This window comes from Lissotriton helveticus, chromosome 3_1 (genome assembly GCF_964261635.1).
Source record: "Lissotriton helveticus chromosome 3_1, aLisHel1.1, whole genome shotgun sequence".
In the NCBI taxonomy this organism is placed as follows: Eukaryota; Metazoa; Chordata; class Amphibia; order Caudata; family Salamandridae; genus Lissotriton; species Lissotriton helveticus.
In genome coordinates this window covers 323,987,390-324,008,124 of record NC_136061.1, presented here as the reverse complement: position 1 = coordinate 324,008,124, position 20,735 = coordinate 323,987,390, and the positions used below count along the sequence as shown (strand labels likewise).

The window sequence follows — 20,735 nt, the reverse complement described above, 5'->3', positions numbered from 1 at the left end:
CTGCACTCACTACTCACTACTCTGCACTCACTACTCTGCACTCACTACTCTGCACTCACTACTCTGCACTCACTACTCACTACTCTGCACTCACTACTCTGCACTCACTACTCTGCACTCACTACTCAGCACTCACTACTCAGCACTCACTACTCTGCACTCACTACTCACTACTCAGCACTCACTACTCTGCACTCACTACTCTGCACTCACTACTCTGCACTCTGCACTCACTACTCTGCACTCACTACTCTGCACTCACTACTCTGCACTCACTACTCTGCACTCACTACTCTGCACTCACTACTCTGCACTCACTACTCTGCACTCACTACTCTGCACTCAGCACTCTGCACTCACTACTCTGCACTCACTACTCTGCACTCACTACTCTGCACTCACTACTCTGCACTCACTACTCACTACTCAGCACTCACTACTCAGCACTCACTACTCAGCACTCACTACTCTGCACTCACTACTCTGCACTCACTACTCACTACTCAGCACTCACTACTCAGCACTCACTACTCTGCACTCACTACTCTGCACTCACTACTCACTACTCAGCACTCACTACTCTGCACTCACTACTCTGCACTCACTACTCTGCACTCACTACTCTGCACTCACTACTCTGCACTCACTACTCTGCACTCACTACTCACTACTCAGCACTCACTACTCTGCACTCACTACTCTGCACTCACTACTCTGCACTCACTACTCAGCACTCACTACTCAGCACTCACTACTCAGCACTCACTACTCTGCACTCACTACTCACTACTCAGCACTCACTACTCTGCACTCACTACTCACTACTCAGCACTCACTACTCTGCACTCACTACTCTGCACTCACTACTCTGCACTCACTACTCTGCACTCACTACTCTGCACTCACTACTCTGCACTCACTACTCTGCACTCACTACTCTGCACTCACTACTCTGCACTCACTACTCTGCACTCACTACTCACTACTCTGCACTCACTACTCTGCACTCACTACTCTGCACTCACTACTCTGCACTCACTACTCTGCACTCACTACTCTGCACTCACTACTCAGCACTCACTACTCAGCACTCACTACTCAGCACTCACTACTCAGCACTCACTACTCACTACTCAGCACTCACTACTCAGCACTCACTACTCTGCACTCACTACTCACTACTCAGCACTCACTACTCAGCACTCACTACTCTGCACTCAATACTCTGCACTCACTACTCTGCACTCACTACTCTGCACTCACTACTCTGCACTCACTACTCTGCACTCACTACTCTGCACTCACTACTCTGCACTCACTACTCTGCACTCACTCTTCTGCACTCACTCTTCTGCACTCACTACTCTGCACTCACTACTCTGCACTCACTACTCTGCACTCACTACTCACTACTCTGCACTCACTACTCTGCACTCAGCACTCACTACTCAGCACTCTGCACTCACTACTCAGCACTCACTACTCACTACTCTGCACTCACTACTCTGCACTCACTACTCACTACTCAGCACTCACTACTCTGCACTCACTACTCACTACTCAGCACTCACTACTCTGCACTCACTACTCTGCACTCACTACTCTGCACTCACTACTCTGCACTCACTACTCTGCACTCACTACTCTGCACTCACTACTCTGCACTCTGCACTCACTACTCTGCACTCACTACTCTGCACTCACTACTCTGCACTCACTACTCTGCACTCAGCACTCACTACTCTGCACTCACTACTCTGCACTCACTACTCACTACTCAGCACTCACTACTCAGCACTCACTACTCTGCACTCACTACTCTGCACTCACTACTCTGCACTCACTACTCAGCACTCACTACTCTGCACTCACTACTCACTACTCAGCACTCACTACTCTGCACTCACTACTCACTACTCAGCACTCACTACTCTGCACTCACTACTCTGCACTCACTACTCTGCACTCACTACTCTGCACTCACTACTCTGCACTCACTACTCTGCACTCACTACTCTGCACTCTGCACTCACTACTCTGCACTCACTACTCTGCACTCACTACTCTGCACTCACTACTCTGCACTCACTACTCTGCACTCACTACTCTGCACTCAGCACTCTGCACTCAGCACTCTGCACTCAGCACTCACTACTCAGCACTCACTACTCTGCACTCACTACTCTGCACTCACTACTCAGCACTCACTACTCAGCACTCACTACTCAGCACTCACTACTCTGCACTCACTACTCTGCACTCACTACTCTGCACTCACTACTCACTACTCAGCACTCACTACTCTGCACTCACTACTCTGCACTCACTACTCTGCACTCACTACTCTGCACTCACTACTCTGCACTCACTACTCTGCACTCACTACTCACTACTCAGCACTCACTACTCTGCACTCACTACTCAGCACTCACTACTCAGCACTCACTACTCAGCACTCACTACTCAGCACTCACTACTCTGCACTCACTACTCACTACTCAGCACTCACTACTCAGCACTCACTACTCACTACTCTGCACTCACTACTCTGCACTCACTACTCTACACTCACTACTCTGCACTCACTACTCTGCACTCACTACTCTGCACTCACTACTCTGCACTCACTACTCTGCACTCACTACTCTGCACTCACTACTCTGCACTCACTACTCTGCACTCACTACTCTGCACTCACTACTCACTACTCAGCACTCACTACTCTGCACTCACTACTCTGCACTCACTACTCTGCACTCACTACTCTGCACTCACTACTCTGCACTCACTACTCTGCACTCACTACTCTGCACTCACTACTCAGCACTCACTACTCAGCACTCACTACTCTGCACTCACTACTCACTACTCAGCACTCACTACTCTGCACTCACTACTCACTACTCAGCACTCACTACTCTGCACTCACTACTCTGCACTCACTACTCTGCACTCACTACTCTGCACTCACTACTCTGCACTCACTACTCTGCACTCACTACTCTGCACTCACTACTCTGCACTCACTACTCTGCACTCACTACTCTGCACTCACTACTCTGCACTCACTACTCTGCACTCACTACTCTGCACTCTGCACTCACTACTCTGCACTCACTACTCTGCACTCACTCTTCTGCACTCACTACTCTGCACTCACTACTCTGCACTCACTACTCTGCACTCAGCACTCTGCACTCACTACTCTGCACTCACTACTCTGCACTCACTACTCTGCACTCACTACTCTGCACTCACTACTCTGCACTCACTACTCTGCACTCACTACTCTGCACTCTGCACTCACTCTTCTGCACTCACTACTCTGCACTCACTCTTCTGCACTCACTACTCTGCACTCACTACTCTGCACTCACTACTCTGCACTCACTACTCTGCACTCAGCACTCTGCACTCAGCACTCACTACTCAGCACTCACTACTCTGCACTCACTACTCTGCACTCACTACTCACTACTCAGCACTCACTACTCTGCACTCACTACTCTGCACTCACTACTCTGCACTCACTACTCTGCACTCACTACTCTGCACTCTGCACTCACTACTCTGCACTCACTACTCTGCACTCACTACTCTGCACTCACTACTCTGCACTCACTACTCTGCACTCACTACTCTGCACTCACTACTCTGCACTCACTACTCTGCACTCACTACTCTGCACTCAGCACTCTGCACTCAGCACTCTGCACTCACTACTCTGCACTCAGCACTCTGCACTCAGCACTCACTACTCAGCACTCACTACTCTGCACTCACTACTCACTACTCAGCACTCACTACTCAGCACTCACTACTCTGCACTCACTACTCTGCACTCACTACTCTGCACTCACTACTCACTACTCAGCACTCACTACTCTGCACTCACTACTCTGCACTCACTACTCTGCACTCACTACTCTGCACTCACTACTCTGCACTCACTACTCAGCACTCACTACTCTGCACTCACTACTCAGCACTCACTACTCAGCACTCACTACTCTGCACTCACTACTCACTACTCAGCACTCACTACTCTGCACTCACTACTCACTACTCAGCACTCACTACTCTGCACTCACTACTCTGCACTCACTACTCTGCACTCACTACTCTGCACTCACTACTCTGCACTCACTACTCTGCACTCACTACTCTGCACTCACTACTCTGCACTCACTACTCTGCACTCACTACTCTGCACTCACTACTCTGCACTCACTACTCTGCACTCACTACTCTGCACTCACTACTCACTACTCTGCACTCACTACTCTGCACTCACTACTCTGCACTCACTACTCTGCACTCACTACTCTGCACTCACTACTCTGCACTCACTACTCTGCACTCACTACTCTGCACTCACTACTCTGCACTCACTACTCTGCACTCACTACTCAGCACTCACTACTCAGCACTCACTACTCAGCACTCACTACTCAGCACTCACTACTCAGCACTCACTACTCACTACTCAGCACTCACTACTCACTACTCAGCACTCACTACTCAGCACTCACTACTCTGCACTCACTACTCTGCACTCACTACTCTGCACTCACTACTCTGCACTCACTACTCTGCACTCACTACTCTGCACTCACTACTCTGCACTCACTACTCTGCACTCACTACTCTGCACTCACTACTCTGCACTCACTCTTCTGCACTCACTCTTCTGCACTCACTCTTCTGCACTCACTCTTCTGCACTCACTCTTCTGCACTCACTACTCTGCACTCACTACTCTGCACTCACTACTCTGCACTCACTACTCTGCACTCACTACTCTGCACTCACTACTCTGCACTCACTACTCTGCACTCACTACTCTGCACTCAGCACTCTGCACTCAGCACTCTGCACTCAGCACTCTGCACTCAGCACTCTGCACTCTGCACTCAGCACTCTGCACTCTGCACTCTGCACTCAGCACTCAGCACTCTGCACTCAGCACTCTGCACTCAGCACTCTGCACTCAGCACTCACTACTCAGCACTCACTACTCACTACTCAGCACTCACTACTCAGCACTCACTACTCAGCACTCACTACTCTGCACTCACTACTCTGCACTCACTACTCACTACTCAGCACTCACTACTCTGCACTCACTACTCTGCACTCACTACTCTGCACTCACTACTCTGCACTCACTACTCTGCACTCACTACTCTGCACTCACTACTCTGCACTCACTACTCTGCACTCACTACTCTGCACTCACTACTCTGCACTCACTACTCACTACTCAGCACTCACTACTCTGCACTCACTACTCAGCACTCACTACTCAGCACTCACTACTCAGCACTCACTACTCAGCACTCACTACTCTGCACTCACTACTCTGCACTCACTACTCACTACTCAGCACTCACTACTCAGCACTCACTACTCACTACTCAGCACTCACTACTCAGCACTCACTACTCTGCACTCACTACTCTGCACTCACTACTCTGCACTCACTACTCTGCACTCACTACTCTGCACTCACTACTCTGCACTCACTACTCTGCACTCACTACTCTGCACTCACTACTCTGCACTCACTACTCTGCACTCACTACTCACTACTCAGCACTCACTACTCTGCACTCACTACTCTGCACTCACTACTCTGCACTCACTACTCTGCACTCACTACTCTGCACTCACTACTCTGCACTCACTACTCTGCACTCACTACTCTGCACTCACTACTCTGCACTCACTACTCTGCACTCACTACTCTGCACTCACTACTCTGCACTCACTACTCAGCACTCACTACTCAGCACTCACTACTCTGCACTCACTACTCACTACTCAGCACTCACTACTCTGCACTCACTACTCACTACTCAGCACTCACTACTCTGCACTCACTACTCTGCACTCACTACTCTGCACTCACTACTCTGCACTCACTACTCTGCACTCACTACTCTGCACTCACTACTCTGCACTCACTACTCTGCACTCTGCACTCACTACTCTGCACTCACTACTCTGCACTCACTCTTCTGCACTCACTACTCTGCACTCACTACTCTGCACTCACTACTCTGCACTCACTACTCTGCACTCAGCACTCACTACTCAGCACTCACTACTCAGCACTCACTACTCAGCACTCACTACTCTGCACTCACTACTCACTACTCAGCACTCACTACTCTGCACTCACTACTCTGCACTCACTACTCACTACTCTGCACTCACTACTCTGCACTCACTACTCTGCACTCACTACTCTGCACTCACTACTCTGCACTCACTACTCTGCACTCACTACTCTGCACTCACTACTCACTACTCAGCACTCACTACTCAGCACTCACTACTCAGCACTCACTACTCAGCACTCACTACTCAGCACTCACTACTCAGCACTCACTACTCAGCACTCACTACTCTGCACTCACTACTCTGCACTCACTACTCACTACTCAGCACTCACTACTCTGCACTCACTACTCACTACTCAGCACTCACTACTCTGCACTCACTACTCACTACTCAGCACTCACTACTCTGCACTCACTACTCTGCACTCACTACTCACTACTCAGCACTCTGCACTCTACTCTGCAATCTGCACTCTCTACTCTGCACTCACTACTCTACACTCACTACTCTACACTCACTACTCTGCACTCACTACTCTGCACTCACTACTCTGCACTCACTACTCTGCACTCACTACTCTGCACTCACTACTCTGCACTCACTACTCTGCACTCTGCACTCACCACTCTGCACTCACACTATAATAATCCTTATGTCCTGTAACCAAGGGTTTTCCATTATTGATATAGTTCACTGCAATAACCTACTTTTCTTAGCCTTTGACATGTACTTTACTAAGAACCGGCATGTTAATAAATATATAAATATGTGTGACGGCAATAAAGCAGCATTGAAAAACAAGGGTTTGCCATTATTGATATAGTTCACTCCAATAACCTACTTTTCTTAGCCTTGGACATGTACTTTACTAAGAACCGGCATGTTAATAAATATATAAATACGTGCGATGGCAATAAAGCAGCATTGAAAAACAAGGGTTTGCCATTATTGATATAGTTCACTGCAATAACCTACTTTACTTAGCCTTTGACATGAACTTTACTAAGAATCGGCATGTTAATAAATATATAAATACGTGAGACGGCAATAAAGCAGCATTGAAAAACAAGGGTTTGCCATTATTGATATAGTTCACTGCAATAACCTACTTTTCTTAGCCTTTGACATGTACTTCACTAAGAACCGGCATGTTAATAAATATATACATACGTGCGACAGCAATAAAGCAGCATTGAAAAACAAGCATCTGCCTTCAATTACCGGCACCTCCGACAGCTGGTAATTGAGAATTTATGGCATTTTCCTGGACGGGGAGACCGCATGCGCGCACACACAGCTCAAGAAAACTACAGAGTCGTGAATGCGCGAACGGACCCTGACATCTGGTAATTGGGAATTTAAGGCATTCTCATGCACGTGTTGGCACGGAATATGCAGGAAGTGGATAGAGAAAAATTCCTAGGGCCTATTGCGTGAACACTTACAAAAACACAGCCGTGAGAGGACCAATGACCATGCAGATGGCACACAACACCACGAAAAATTCTCGTGCACTGAGGAATTTTTACTTCACGATTCTGAGCCCCTTAACAATACGGCTCGGAGCTCTGCCCCACTTCTGACGAAGTGGTGACGTAGGCCGAGCCCTAAAAAGGGGCCGGTAGCAGACTCAAAGCCGGGACCCAAGCGGTGTGCGTATGTATTCACTTGCGGTATGGGGTGCCCGAGGTCAGCGCGGCATGCAGTGATTCCGACAGAGTTCCAGGCGGGACCATGGGGTCATCGCCATAACATCAATGGGTAAGTGTGTTACCCGTTGTGTCCCCTCCTCAATCCTGTTTCTTCTTCCCCTATAACCTGCTTCCTTGAGACATTTAGATTCTGGGTGAGAAGGGTTGTTGCAGATAGAACATGCGTGTCTGAACTTACAAGTGCCTCTGACCCTGGTGCATGTCCGTCTATTAAAATCCTAACATGTCCCTTTCCGTCCCCCCCTGTCCCTGGACTAGGGGCCGTGCCCGTGGTTTGGGGCACGTTTGAAATGTGTGACCCTTGTTCAAATGTTGGACTGTGTTACCCGGCTGCCCTGGCCCAAATTGATCTAACCATGATAGCGTGTCGACTCTGTCCAAGGAAAGTGATGGGTCAACTGCTTTGGCCTTCCTGAAATTCATGTCATAATCTTTCCACCCTACGCCCCCATATTTGTCATGAGACATAGTAATCCTGCTCTGGTAACAAGCCATTTCTGCTTGTAAATTAGGTGAACGCTCAGCTATTATCACCATAAATACAGAGAAGGCCCTAATCCAGTCGCTCAAACTCTTTTCTGCCATGAATTTCAACAGTTCAGTGCGCCATTCACTAGGAAGCATCCAATCTTTCTGTTTCCTTGAATACTCCATTTCCCTATCATCCACCAGTACGGAGAAAATATCAATGTAAGCACCAGACCATACCAATTCCTTCACTTCGCATGTTACATGTCTGGCTAAATGCTCCCTTCCTGTGGGTAGCTCACCCGTGCCCAGCAATGGCAATCTCACTTCCTTACCTGTTGCCACCACTCCAGCCGGCTCCCGTCACTTTGTCTTTTCCGTTGCTGGTCGCTGGCAACTATTTGTTGTCTCCTGCTAATGGCACCACCCCTGTTGGTTGTGGGTGCGCTGGAGTACCCATCCCTTGGCCTGAAGTCCCACCTGGAGCTGCAATAATCTTTGCCACCAATTTCTTTGCCTCTGCCAACGGGTCCTCCCCTACTTCTTTTCCCCCCACTGACATTGGCAACATCCCCCCTTCCTAGCCAAGGGAGAACAGCCACAATCTGCGCCACTAGCTCTTGTGGGACGTGATTGTTGTCTGCTGGCACTGTGACGGGAGTTGGGACCACTGGACTCTGAACCGGTAACGCTGGACTCGGTGTGTGCACCGCAGGAATTAGTGTGGGGATCGCCGGGATTGGTGCAGGTGCCACCAGATTTGGCGTGGGCACCACTGGGACAGGTGCAGGGACCAATGGGGTACTTGTAGGGATCACTGGTATCGGTGTAGGGCTCAGTGGTGTTATTGGAACTTCCGAGGGACCCTCACCCGATGGGATTTCCCCTACAGGCTGACATGGCATGGGGTCTTTATCCTGATTCTTCCCCTTCCTGGGCCCAACCCGCCTGGGGAGCGGATCTAATTCACCCCTGGGTTTTTGGGGGCACTATGGTTCGCTTAGGCCTGCCCACCGCCTGACTCTGGCTATCCACTCTTTGTTTGAGCTCTGCAAAGCTCTGCCCCAGTTTCTCTACCTTTCCCCATCTCCTGTCAATTGTCACCATCCTACGCATCATTGATTCCAGCATATGTTCCATGCGGGAACGCTTCGCTCCACGCTTACTGGCCATAGCCCCTGACCCAACAGTTGCAAGGTAACTTATAGCCTGATAAGGAATAACACCGCAAAACAATGTTATCTGTTACCCAAATAATTCCTCTTGCTGAGAGCTTCCTCACACAGTTTGCCTGGCCTGGGAACCTGCCCCGGACCTTACCTGAGCACCGTTGGGGGTACACAAACCGGCCGTAAGCACCACGCAACTGGAGCCGCGCCACACCAGCTAGCCTGGGTTTTGGACGAGTAATCTCGAGCCCGGCGGCCCACAGAAGCAGTGAAGTGCAGGCCTGTCTGTGTCCTCTTAAAGCGATGTTCCCCACATTCGCCTCTTGATGCGCTGCCGCGGTGAATTCCTTTGTTTCGACTTCTATAATGATAAATCAAAACGTTGTCTTACACACTGGGCACCCAACTAATAATGGACCCTGTTGTAACCTCTGGCCTCTTACCACAATGTATTTAACATGAAACCCGGACAGCGACTATGCAAATAAGGCACTTCCCAAATCCAGTGACCATTTACTTCAAAACCTACATCATATTCCCCAACATATCCCCCCTGCTAGCTGTTTAAAAAACAAACTGCACCGTTCCAATGACTAAATGTATTGGGCACCCAATTACTCGTTTTCCATACAGTGCTTCCATTTGTATATTTTTGCCACAACACTACTCATCTACCTGTAACCCACGACACACACGGCCTAATAAAATTTTAGTTAGTGCTGGAAAATTGTCACTTAATTCAACACATTTACTGGAAAACCATCTCCCCGTAGCCCGCTGAAGCTCTGACCCACAGTGCTAATCGGGCCCAAGCTGACTCCCAACTGACTTCTGGTGCACAAAATAATGGGGCGCCCGAGCACATACAGTATTCAAACAATTTGGCCCCCCCCTCGGCCTCCCCTCATGGTACTTCTGTAGCACGTGTGTGTGCTTAGAAAGACCCAAGCATCAAACTAGCAGTGTCGACGGGACCGGCTCTGGTGCTACTGTGCTCCCGACCTCGCCACCTCGCTTTCAATGCCACAGAGTCCCTTCGCTGTGCACCTCCGCTTGTTTCCGGCCCAAACCTGCAGAGGGGGAAATAAAGAAGAAAACGCTTGCCGCCCTCCTAAGGACGACACAATCTTGATTTCCACCGCAGCTCTCTGCCAAACGACACCTTGCTCCAACGCGATCCTCATGTTCACCTGCAAAACAGAAGGAAAAAGAATTACAGCCTCCTAGTGCCTGGGGGGGCAGACCATGGAGCGCGGGGTCAAAGAGGCAGATTCCCGTGCTCCACGGCCTTTTAAACCCCTCACTCATGGTTCTAACCGGCCTGACCTTTGCTCCCCAGTGAACCGGAAGCGATTCAATCACTTCCGGGTCACTGTGGCCCAGGGTCCAATCCACGATCAGGCGCGCCCGCCGTGTCATTGTGACGCGGCGTGGCGTGCCCCACCACAGATAGCGGGTGGGGGGGGGGGGCCTTTGCCCCGCCATACTTGCGGCAGGGCCGATGCCGGCCCGCCTTTCTCTTCTTAACATAGCTAAAAAAAAAAAAGAAAAAACACTCTTTTCAGTTCTTGCTGCAGATATGCTCAGCTATTTAAAGCCTTCTGTATTTGTTAAGTGGGGAAGTAGTGTTGGTTGTGCGCTGCCACTCACGTTCAGGGTACAGTATCCGCTTTCCCCAATTAATTAAAAAACCCAAGAACCAGCTGAAGACCTGAAATATTATCAAAAATAGAGGTTTTGGTTTGTACAATGCAACAAGATATTGTCTCCCTGCAACCTAATTTTGTCTTTTCTGCTCCAGACACCATCTCACTCCCCTAATTATGCATCTTTTTGTATCCCACATGCAAGTGCTTTGTGCACCACAGCACAAGGAATTGATGCTGTGGGAAAACCCTGTCTGGTGCCTCTATTATATAAGGGGTGAGGCAACCTTCAGTTTAACATAACCCTAGCATTGCTAACCTACGAAGCAGCTTAATCCATGTCACTTGTCTTGAGCCCAATCCCATTTTCTCAAACACCCATAATACTTAAGACAATTCCGCAGAATTAAATGCCTTTTTGGCATTCGACTGACAGAATTAACAGTGTATGCACTACCTCACTCTCATTGCGCATGTTGACTTTCCACATTCTATCACAATGCCGTTTTTTTAGCCATCAGTAGTGCAAGGGAACACAGGGTGAGTTTAGCTCTGGCGAAGTCAGAATCATTCAGGATGCTTCATATGATATTGTGTAACTGCAACAAATGATGGACAGAATGGTGATTGATTCAAACATTCTCCCCCAGTCAAGAGATCTGGGTTAAATCCATCATTCTTTTGCCCACTACGCCACTGGAGTTTGGACCCATCCATATGCAAATCAATCTTGACCCTGTGCCTCATGGGAACAGTCCAGACCGAACTGCCAAGCTAGGTCCTCCCTGGACCGGAAACAAGCATCCTAGGACCGGTTTTGGGGTATATAACCCTTCATCAGCCAGGCTATCTTTAATCGTTCATATGACATTGTGGCATCCGCAGGCCTGAAGTTTCAACTGTGTGGGAGAGTTCTTGTCTATTTTGTCTTAAATTCTGCACCCTCAAATTGTGTATAAGAAAGTGCCTTCTTCTCCCTCCATGTACTTCAGTCAGTCAGCTTTTGTTAGTAAGTCCACCTTCTAAAGCCTACTGCTATCACTTGAGTCCAAATGTAAGATTTTCAGCTAGATAAGTCCCAATCAGTCGTATTACTCCCTCCCTTGGATGCATTAATGCAGATTTCCTGTGATTGTCCTCATGATGGCCTACATCTTTTCCATGAGAGGGTCTAAGACGAAGTAAACGGCCAGGCATATTATTATTTAAAGTTTCACAGCTGCCTAAACTCCGTTTTTTTGTCAACCTCAACATTCTAAGCAAGCATTCACAATCAACGTGCCTGGGTTGACTGGCATCCTGCTCTTTGGATTGGTCTCTGGTAAACCAGACGAGTCCAGAATGCAGGGTGCTAGTTAGCCCATTAAAAAGGACTGTGCATATCATTGCCTCATTCTCCACAGAGAATACAATTCTTGCTACAGGCTAATAATGTGAAGGAGTTATGTTATAAGAGGGCTAGAGTTACTACGGTAAGTATTTCTTTCCTCTTGATAAACTTTCTAATATAAAAGTAAAAATGAAGTACCTTTTATTAGAATGCATTTATCTTGGCTGCCCAGTGAAGGTCCCTTAACAGAAAGACAAATTCCAATGTTGTATTGGATGTATCACAAACCTTGCTGTATGACATTTGTAATAATTTGTAAATCGTTTGGGTTTTCTCAGAAATACCATTGGGTGCTGAAAGGCAAAGCACTGTTGCTTTTGCTGCCACTTCTCAGAGTTGATGGGCTCAGTAAGCACAAGTGAGCAACAGATTTCAGAGTTCGGCAAATGGAGTGTTGCTTTGAGGTATGAAATGTAGTATCATCATGTTAGCGATCTGTGTAGCACATACTGCTTTTCTGTCACCGCCTGGCTTTTCATGCCGAGGCTTTACAATGTACTGTGGGGTTTTTTTCTGCCAGCGCTTGGCTTTGTGTGCCAATGCTTTACAATGTACCGTGGCGATGTGTTTGGCATATCGGATGTAAACGCAGCTAATGGTCAGTGAAAAATTGTGAGGTTATGGTCTGTTGTAACAAATATGTTTTACATTTTGTAAAATGTAGAGAGAAAGTGCTGGTTCGGTTTAGCTGATTTAAATTATATAGTTTGAAAGAGTTTTCCTGATTTCTTGGAGAGATTGATGGTTGCTGTCTTATTCCATATTTAACATCCTTTCTCATGCTGACACTCCTAACTCCAGACACCTGTCTCTCATAATTAGCTGAGTGATACAGCCTTCGAGTTAAGACTTCACCCACCATTCTCACATTTGAGAAATACACTGAGGTGAATAGCACAAAGCCCTCATTTTAGTTGCCACTGGCTATGGTAAAGGTACGGGTATTGTTCATGTGGTTCAGCCACAGCGAGCCAGCTGCAGTGAAAGTTTCCCACATCTTCAGGTGTGCGTTTTTAGGTCACCCCATAAAACATAATGTGGAACATTAAACCCCCCACCCCATTGCTTGCCATTGGTCGGCTCCCACTCACCACTGTTTTGCCTCCAATTTTTATATTGAGATCAGCAGGAGGGAGAGGCTGCAGTGTCCTGCAGAGAAAATGAACTGTGGAAAACCAGAACAGAACGGTCAATAAAGCTATAATCTGGAAAGATTTTAAAGTGAGAGATCTTGAGGACAAAGGTTCATTGCCCAAGGACTCTGCGCTGTCCACTCGCAATGTTCAGGCAGATCACTGGTGGAGCTAAAAGACAATTTAAAAGAAGAAAGGTGTCAAATTGGTGATTAGTGCCCATGATATTATGGATATGCAAATTAACCCTGGAATGGCAGTTTTCTTGACGTTGCTGTTACAGACAAGTAAAAATGAAGTTGAATTTAAGAGTGCATTGAAACATAATTCGTCAGTTTTGCAGCTGATCTATCCTGGGAGAGCAACACCAATTTTTATACAAAGGCGAAAAATGACATGAAATGAACAAGCTATATAAACAAATTACCTGCCTTTATAACAGCTGCCAAGCTTTTGAAACTGGATAGGTGGGCGTGCCATGTGTACACATTAGAACATTTTGGCTAGAGAGATATGATGATAGAGATGGACACGTGCACCTCGTTGCATTACTGCACCCCCTTCCTCGTTGCAATAATGCTCCAACTTCCTCATGGCATTGCTGTTCTTTCCTCTTAATTATACTATTGCACCTCACTCTTCATAGCACTACTGCTCCATCACCATGGTACCTCCTTCCACGTCTACACAATTGCTCCTCCTCCCATCTACCTTGACGACCTCCCCCTCCACTACCAGGTACATCTCGCCCTTGCCATTCATTGTAATGTAATACAGTGGCATTGGTCTGCCTGTTGTGTGTTCCACTGCTGAAATTCAACTCTGAACCTTAATCTTCGTACTTGCCCTAACTTGTCCTAAATCACCTCCCTGGGCAGTAAGCACATCCACAGCTACCCTCAGGGGCATCTTAAGGATTTTGGGGGCCCTGGGCAAATATATTTTGGGGGTCCCTGTTCAGAACATCTTTGAATTTATGATCCAATTTGAGCCCCTGTTTCCCACGCATTTTCTGCTTCCTCAGCTTTGTTAGCGCTCCAGTTCGCATCGTAGGCATTAGCCTATATATTCCCAATATAAACGGACAAGTGCAGTTGACAGCGGTAGGGTTCAGTGTTTCCTACCCTGCTATTAGGTTTTTAATACTTTTTAAATTGAATAGGTGTGGCTGAATTACTCTGTGCTTTTTAATAATTTCTCCTGCCTGAGCGCACTTGCACTTTACTTGATTCTGCTTGCCTACACCTCCTGAGCTGCTCCGATTCGCATCTCGTGTTTTCCTCCAGTCCTGGCCTGCCGATTGTGCGGAGGCCTCGGACTAATATCGGGCTCTTCACCTCTGCCCACACAGTTTTCACTTTCTCAGCTGCGTTAGTGATTCAGTTTGCATCATAGGTATTAGCCTATATATTCCCGATGCAAATGGACGCGCGCGGCTGGCACGCCGAAGGTGCGCCAAAGGCAAGCCCAGCTGCGCTGTCGTCCGTGTCCCGGACGCGTGCGGCGCCGGCCATGCTGCCCAGTTCCCCTCCAGTGAGTTTTTTCCACTATATTACAATCAATGTTCCCTCTAATTTTTTTTCCCTGTGTGCGACAGTGTAGGATCTCTGTGCGCTGCAGCCATGGCTAGGTGCACAGGAACCAGCCCGCGTGTGTGTGCAGTGCCAAATATCACTCCAAACTTTTACTTAAAACCCTAGTAGCCTAGCTCTGTTAAGAAGAGAAATTGTATTTCTCTGTCTGATGTAACATTTCCTATACATTGAATTACATACTACGATTCAGTGTCCCTGTGTAATGTGTATGCGATGTAAAGTGCTTAACACCTTACACTGGTGTGAGTGGCGCTATTAAACAAAATAAATATGAAAGAGAGAGGAGTTATGGAGACTTGAGTGGCACTATTGACACCTTCGCTGTGGCGGCTATTCTGCCGCAGCGCTAAGGGGGCGGGGGGCCGCGCGTCACGCCCATGCTGGTGACGGAACCGCTCCGTCACCAGCCTCGGTTGAGCTGGGCTCATGACGGAGCGGTTCCGTCATGGCCCCGCCCGCTCAATAGAACACGTCGCGCAGGCACGAAATCAGCGCCGCACAGGCGCATCGAGCGGGCCATGACGGAACCGCTTCTTCATCAGCACAGCGCCACCGTGGCTGATGACGGAGCGGCTCCGTCATCAGCGCGGAAGTGGTTAAAGGTTGGTAATGAGAGTATCCGTGGCGTAGGTGGTCATTGGGGCGCCAACAAAAATTGTCACACTAGGCGCCACCAGCACTAAAGCCGGCCCTGTTCAAAGGGCACTAATAATTACAGTGAAATTGTGAAAACGTCCCACATTGCAATTTGAAACCCTGGCAGCTTCATTTCTGTTCTTAATAGGGTTGAGCTGCGGGGTGATTGTGTGCATTTTTTACGTTTTTCGTGTTTATTGCAGCTTATAATGGATGCTGCGATTAACATGAACACTTTAACAAATGCACAGGGACATTTTAAGGATTTTGAGTGCTATAGGCCAAACTTATTTCTGGGGCACCTGATTAGACCAGATTTGGGTTTATGATCCAATTTCAGCTTTTTCATGTCCTTTTTGGCTAGGTACCGACACGGCAGAGGCACACTGGTCCAAATTCTAAATGTGCTTCCATCTAATATTCAGGAATAGTGGTATGCGTTTTCAAAATTGTAACATAGCCTGAAGGAAAAGGAGAGTAGACTAGTGAGAAATAGGATTTAGTGGCGGAGAAAGGGGAGGGGGAGGGTGCGGGGGGACAAAGTAGGAAAAAAGTCAGAGCGCAACCACGAGAAATAGAGAAGGGGGTAATGGAGAAATTGGTAAGAGAAAGAGAAAGGCAGCCAGAGGTTTTGGAGAACTGGAAGGGAAAACGGAGAATGTACAACTGATAAGAGAGAAAGCAAAGAACAGGCAGTGAGAGGGAAATGGAGACAAGAATGGGATGGGGAGAAGGGGAAAGTGGGTAAACTTGGAGAGGGACTGATATGAGGAAGAAGAAAAAGAGAAGGAGATGGTAAGAGCAGTTGGGGAGTGGAAGAAAAAAAGACAAAAGATATGTCAGAGAAGACAGTGAGTGTGGTGTGGCAATGCTTCAGAAGTAGCTTCTCTGCATATCGACGTTGGGGAGATCTATAAGGAGCCTATTTCGCCATCTTGTAATTTCTGAAAACACTTGCCTTATGTAACCGTGCTCATCTGAACTAACTAATGTGTATATGCATCAAAAATCGGTAAAACAAGTCCTTATTAGCGAAAAGTAAGGAATCGCTAATAAGGAGTCGCATACCACGATGCATCAACAGATTCGGTATTTAATACCGAATCGCTAAAAATCGTTAAATATCCGGTAAACACGTTTGCGAGACACCAATTCAAAGATGAACAAATACCGAAGTAGCAAATACCGAATCGGTATTTGCGATTTCGTTAATAGCGATTCCGCTAAAAAGTAAAAGTCGCGTTCGGCAACAGGCTGATGACATCACAACCAGGAAGCAACACAGCCCATGCTTCATTCAGTGCCCTGAGGAGCTCAGAGGAGGAGGCAGAGCACAGGAGCTGAGGATTGGTACAGTGAGAACACAAAACAAACTCTGAGCAGACTACCAGGATGGAGAAGGATGCACCCCAGAACAAGGAGGCACCCAGGAAGAGAAAACAAAAGTTTTCAGATAAGGACCTCGAACTGCTCATCGAGGGGGTGAGCAGCAAACACGACAGGCTTTTTGGGAGGCTGTCCCAAAACGTTCCAGAGGCAGAGAAGCGCAAATTGTGGCTGCGCATTAAAGACAGAGTCAATGCTGTAGGAGCCACCCACCGCAGCATAGACGATTTAAAGAAGAGGTGGTATGACCTCAGGAAGAGGGCAAAGGAGAGGATTGCCGAAAGGGTGAGGGATGCAGCTGGCACAGGAGGGGGAACATCCAACGTGACTGCAAACACTGCCCTTGAGGACCTCCTCGAGGCAACAATTGAGCCAGTAGCTGTTGTGGGGGTCACTCAATTGGACACATCCGGCGCAGCAGCAGGAGGAGAAGGTAAGATGCATGCCAGCGCAGATATGCAGCGTGTTGTCCTCCCATGCCCATCCTCCCAGGCCAATCACAGTGCATATGTAGCTGTGCCTAATGCATATCCCCTCACCAGAGTAGTGCATCATGGGAGTTGTAGTCATATCATGAATGAGTGCATGTCTGACCCCTGATGTAATAGAAATTAAACCAGCTGCACATGGCCATATGTCAGTGCAAAATCTCCTTTATGTAGGTTAAATCATGCAACACAGATACATCATGGCAAAATAATAACTATGCAAAGTTTCACATACGGATGCATCACCCCTCGACTCAGATGACAGCGGACGCCTCGTCATCTCAGAGACACCAGTGGTGACAGATGTTGAGACCCCGCAGGAACCTGAACCCACAACACCACCATCACCACCACGGCGGACATCACCACCACCACGGACATCACCACCACCACCACGGCGGACATCACCACCACCATGGCGGACATCACCACCACCACGGCGGACATCACCACCACCACCGCGGGCAGCTACACAGAGCCGCAGGGCAAATGTCCCCTCCCTGCAGGTGATGGAGTCAGAGCAGAGGCCAGCTGACACAATTGTCCCACGACAGACAGTTGTTGCTCAAACCACCCACGCAGCAGCACGTGTCCGAGTCAGGCAGCGGGCCAGGCCCCTAGGTAGAGCTGTTGAGAGAGCAGATGATCCAGCACACGGATACGGAGTGGTGGAGACGAAGATGCTGCGTGTCCAGCGGCTGCAGGGGAGACACATGGGTGCTATGAACATCAACATTGTGAAACTGACAAACAAAATTGGCACCATGACAGACGCAATGCGCGAGATGACCACAGCCGTTGCTGAGGGCAACAGAGACATCAAACTGTGCCTGCAGGAACTCACACGTGCTGTAATTGCAGGCCAACAGAGCGAGCGCCGTAGGCATCGGCAGAACATGATCCGTACTATTGCCTCCGATAGAGCCATCACTAAGCTGTGCAACAGCACAGCTGTGCTGTCGCGCAGATCTGCGTCCCTGCAGGTCGATTTGGGCCATTATTGCGGGGATGTCGCAAAGTCCCTGGAGAGAGTGACCACTGCAGTGGAGCATCTGTAGTCTGGGACTTTCAGTGGCAGCAGTTTGGGAGGGGAGGAGGGGAGTGAGGCTGCCTCCAGCGTGAGCAGCGTCTCTGTTCCGGAGGCCAGCGAAAGGAGGCGCAGTGCACGCAGCACCACAGCCAAGGAAATCACATCGCGCAGATGTGGCCGAGTCACGCGACAGGAGGCTGGGGGTACGGGGCAGGCGCAAATAGCCATGATCCATTGGCTCCATGGCCATGGTGACGTAACCATGGCCCAACTGTACAGCAACAATTTACACCTGTGATGACAACGGACATGTTTTCATTCGTTAATTTGATTCTGCGTCATGTTGGCGTCTCATACATATGCACCTGACAGGTACTCATGTGCTTTAAACAATTGCAAACATAAACATGTTGTGTTGGCTCTTTCATACCTGTCTCGGAAGTGATGTCTTGTGATGTATGTCCGCCTCCTTTGTCCCTCAACTGTATTTGGCACGTGTGCCTGTTGGTGTTGGGGGGGGGGGTTGCTGTGCCCGTAAGTCGTCCTCTCCGTCCACCTCTATTGGTATCCCCCTTTGTGTGGCAATGTTGTGCAGCATGGCGCAGACTGCTATTATCCGACAGCAGAATACTGGGTCATACTGCAAGGCACCTCCTGTCTTGTGTAGTATCCGTAAGCGACCCTTGAGGATGCCAAAGGTTCGCTCTACCACATTCTTGGTACTGATATGTGCTGCGTTGTAGCGCTGCTCCTGAGGTGTTGCAGGGTTGAGGTAGGAAGTAGATAATCGCTCAAGGCGTAGGCGCTGTCACCTGCAGGGAGGGGAGCAAAGGGTTAGTTGCATGGATACATGGATACATTTACATATGTGAGGATGGTGTTTATTTGGAGGCATTTGTATGTACCGAGTAGGTGACCCTCTCCAAATTCCCCGTTGATCAGGCGCCTGTGGATGCCACTGTGTCTGAATATGTATGCGTCGTGGGTGCTTCTCGGGAATTGTGATACGATGTCCATAATGATGTGCTTGGCATTGCACGCAACCTGGACGTTGATGGAATGGTATGACTTCCGGTTGCGGTAGATGTATTCGTTGGCTGACGGGGGGGACAGATGGGGACATGGGTGCAGTCCACGCACCCTATCACATGGGTAATTGTGCCACCTGGTAGAACTCCTGTTTGGTGCGGTTCAACTGCTGTGGGGTTGTGGGGAAGATGATGTGGTGATGTATCAATGTGTCAATGTTTTTTCGGACTGGACTGTTCCCATGAAGCACAGGGTCAGACTGATTTGCATATGGCCATGTCTGAACTGGGGTGGCAGAGTGGGCTAAAGAACGGTGATGGATTAAACCCAGATCTTTTGACTGGGTGTGAGTGTTTGATTCATTCAGATGCTCCGTCCATCACCACCCCCTTTTGTACCGCTTTTGGCCACCATAAGTGTGGCAGGGTATGCTCAGACGTGAGTCCCTTGTTCACTTTGCCACTGGATTCAAGCAAGCCGGGCTGAAGACTGCTGGAATGCCAGAAACCGGTCCTCGGAATCTTGTTTCCGGTCCAGGGAAGACATGGCTTGGCAGTTCGGGCTGGACTGTTCCCATGAGGCACAGGGTCAGACTGATTTGCATATGGCCATGTCTGAACTGGGGTGGCAGAGTGGGCTAAAGAACGGTGATGGATTAAACCCAGATCTTTTGACTGGGTGTGAGTGTTTGATTGATTCAGATGCTCCGTCCATCACCACCCCCTTTTGTACCGATGTATCAATGTCAGCATGGCATCTAGGAAATTGTGGAAGAAGCGTGATAGTGCGCTTTGCGACACGCCTCCAGCTTCTGCTATGACCCCCTGGAAGCTTCCTGACGCCAGCATGTGCAAGCTGCATAGGACCTGGACATTGGCTGGGATGGCGTTGGTCCTACGGGTCTGGTGCTGCAGTAGTGGTTCAAGG

At 48.8% G+C, this 20,735-nt stretch overlaps 1 protein-coding gene across 4 annotated transcripts in view; it reads left to right on the top strand.

Moving 5' to 3' along the window:
• ALDH3A2 (aldehyde dehydrogenase 3 family member A2) overlaps positions 1-20,735 on the top strand; it is a 518,837-nt gene that overhangs the window by 444,507 nt on the left and 53,595 nt on the right. For 2 of the 4 annotated variants that reach the window (XM_078679906.1, XM_078679907.1), the window contains exon 11: positions 12,790-12,915. The exons of the other annotated variants lie outside the window; for them this stretch is intronic. In XM_078679906.1, the coding sequence (XP_078536032.1) occupies positions 12,790-12,873 (84 nt within the window). In that variant the 3' untranslated portion in view covers positions 12,874-12,915. The remainder of the gene's footprint in view (positions 1-12,789; positions 12,916-20,735) is intronic. 4 annotated transcript variants of the gene reach the window in all.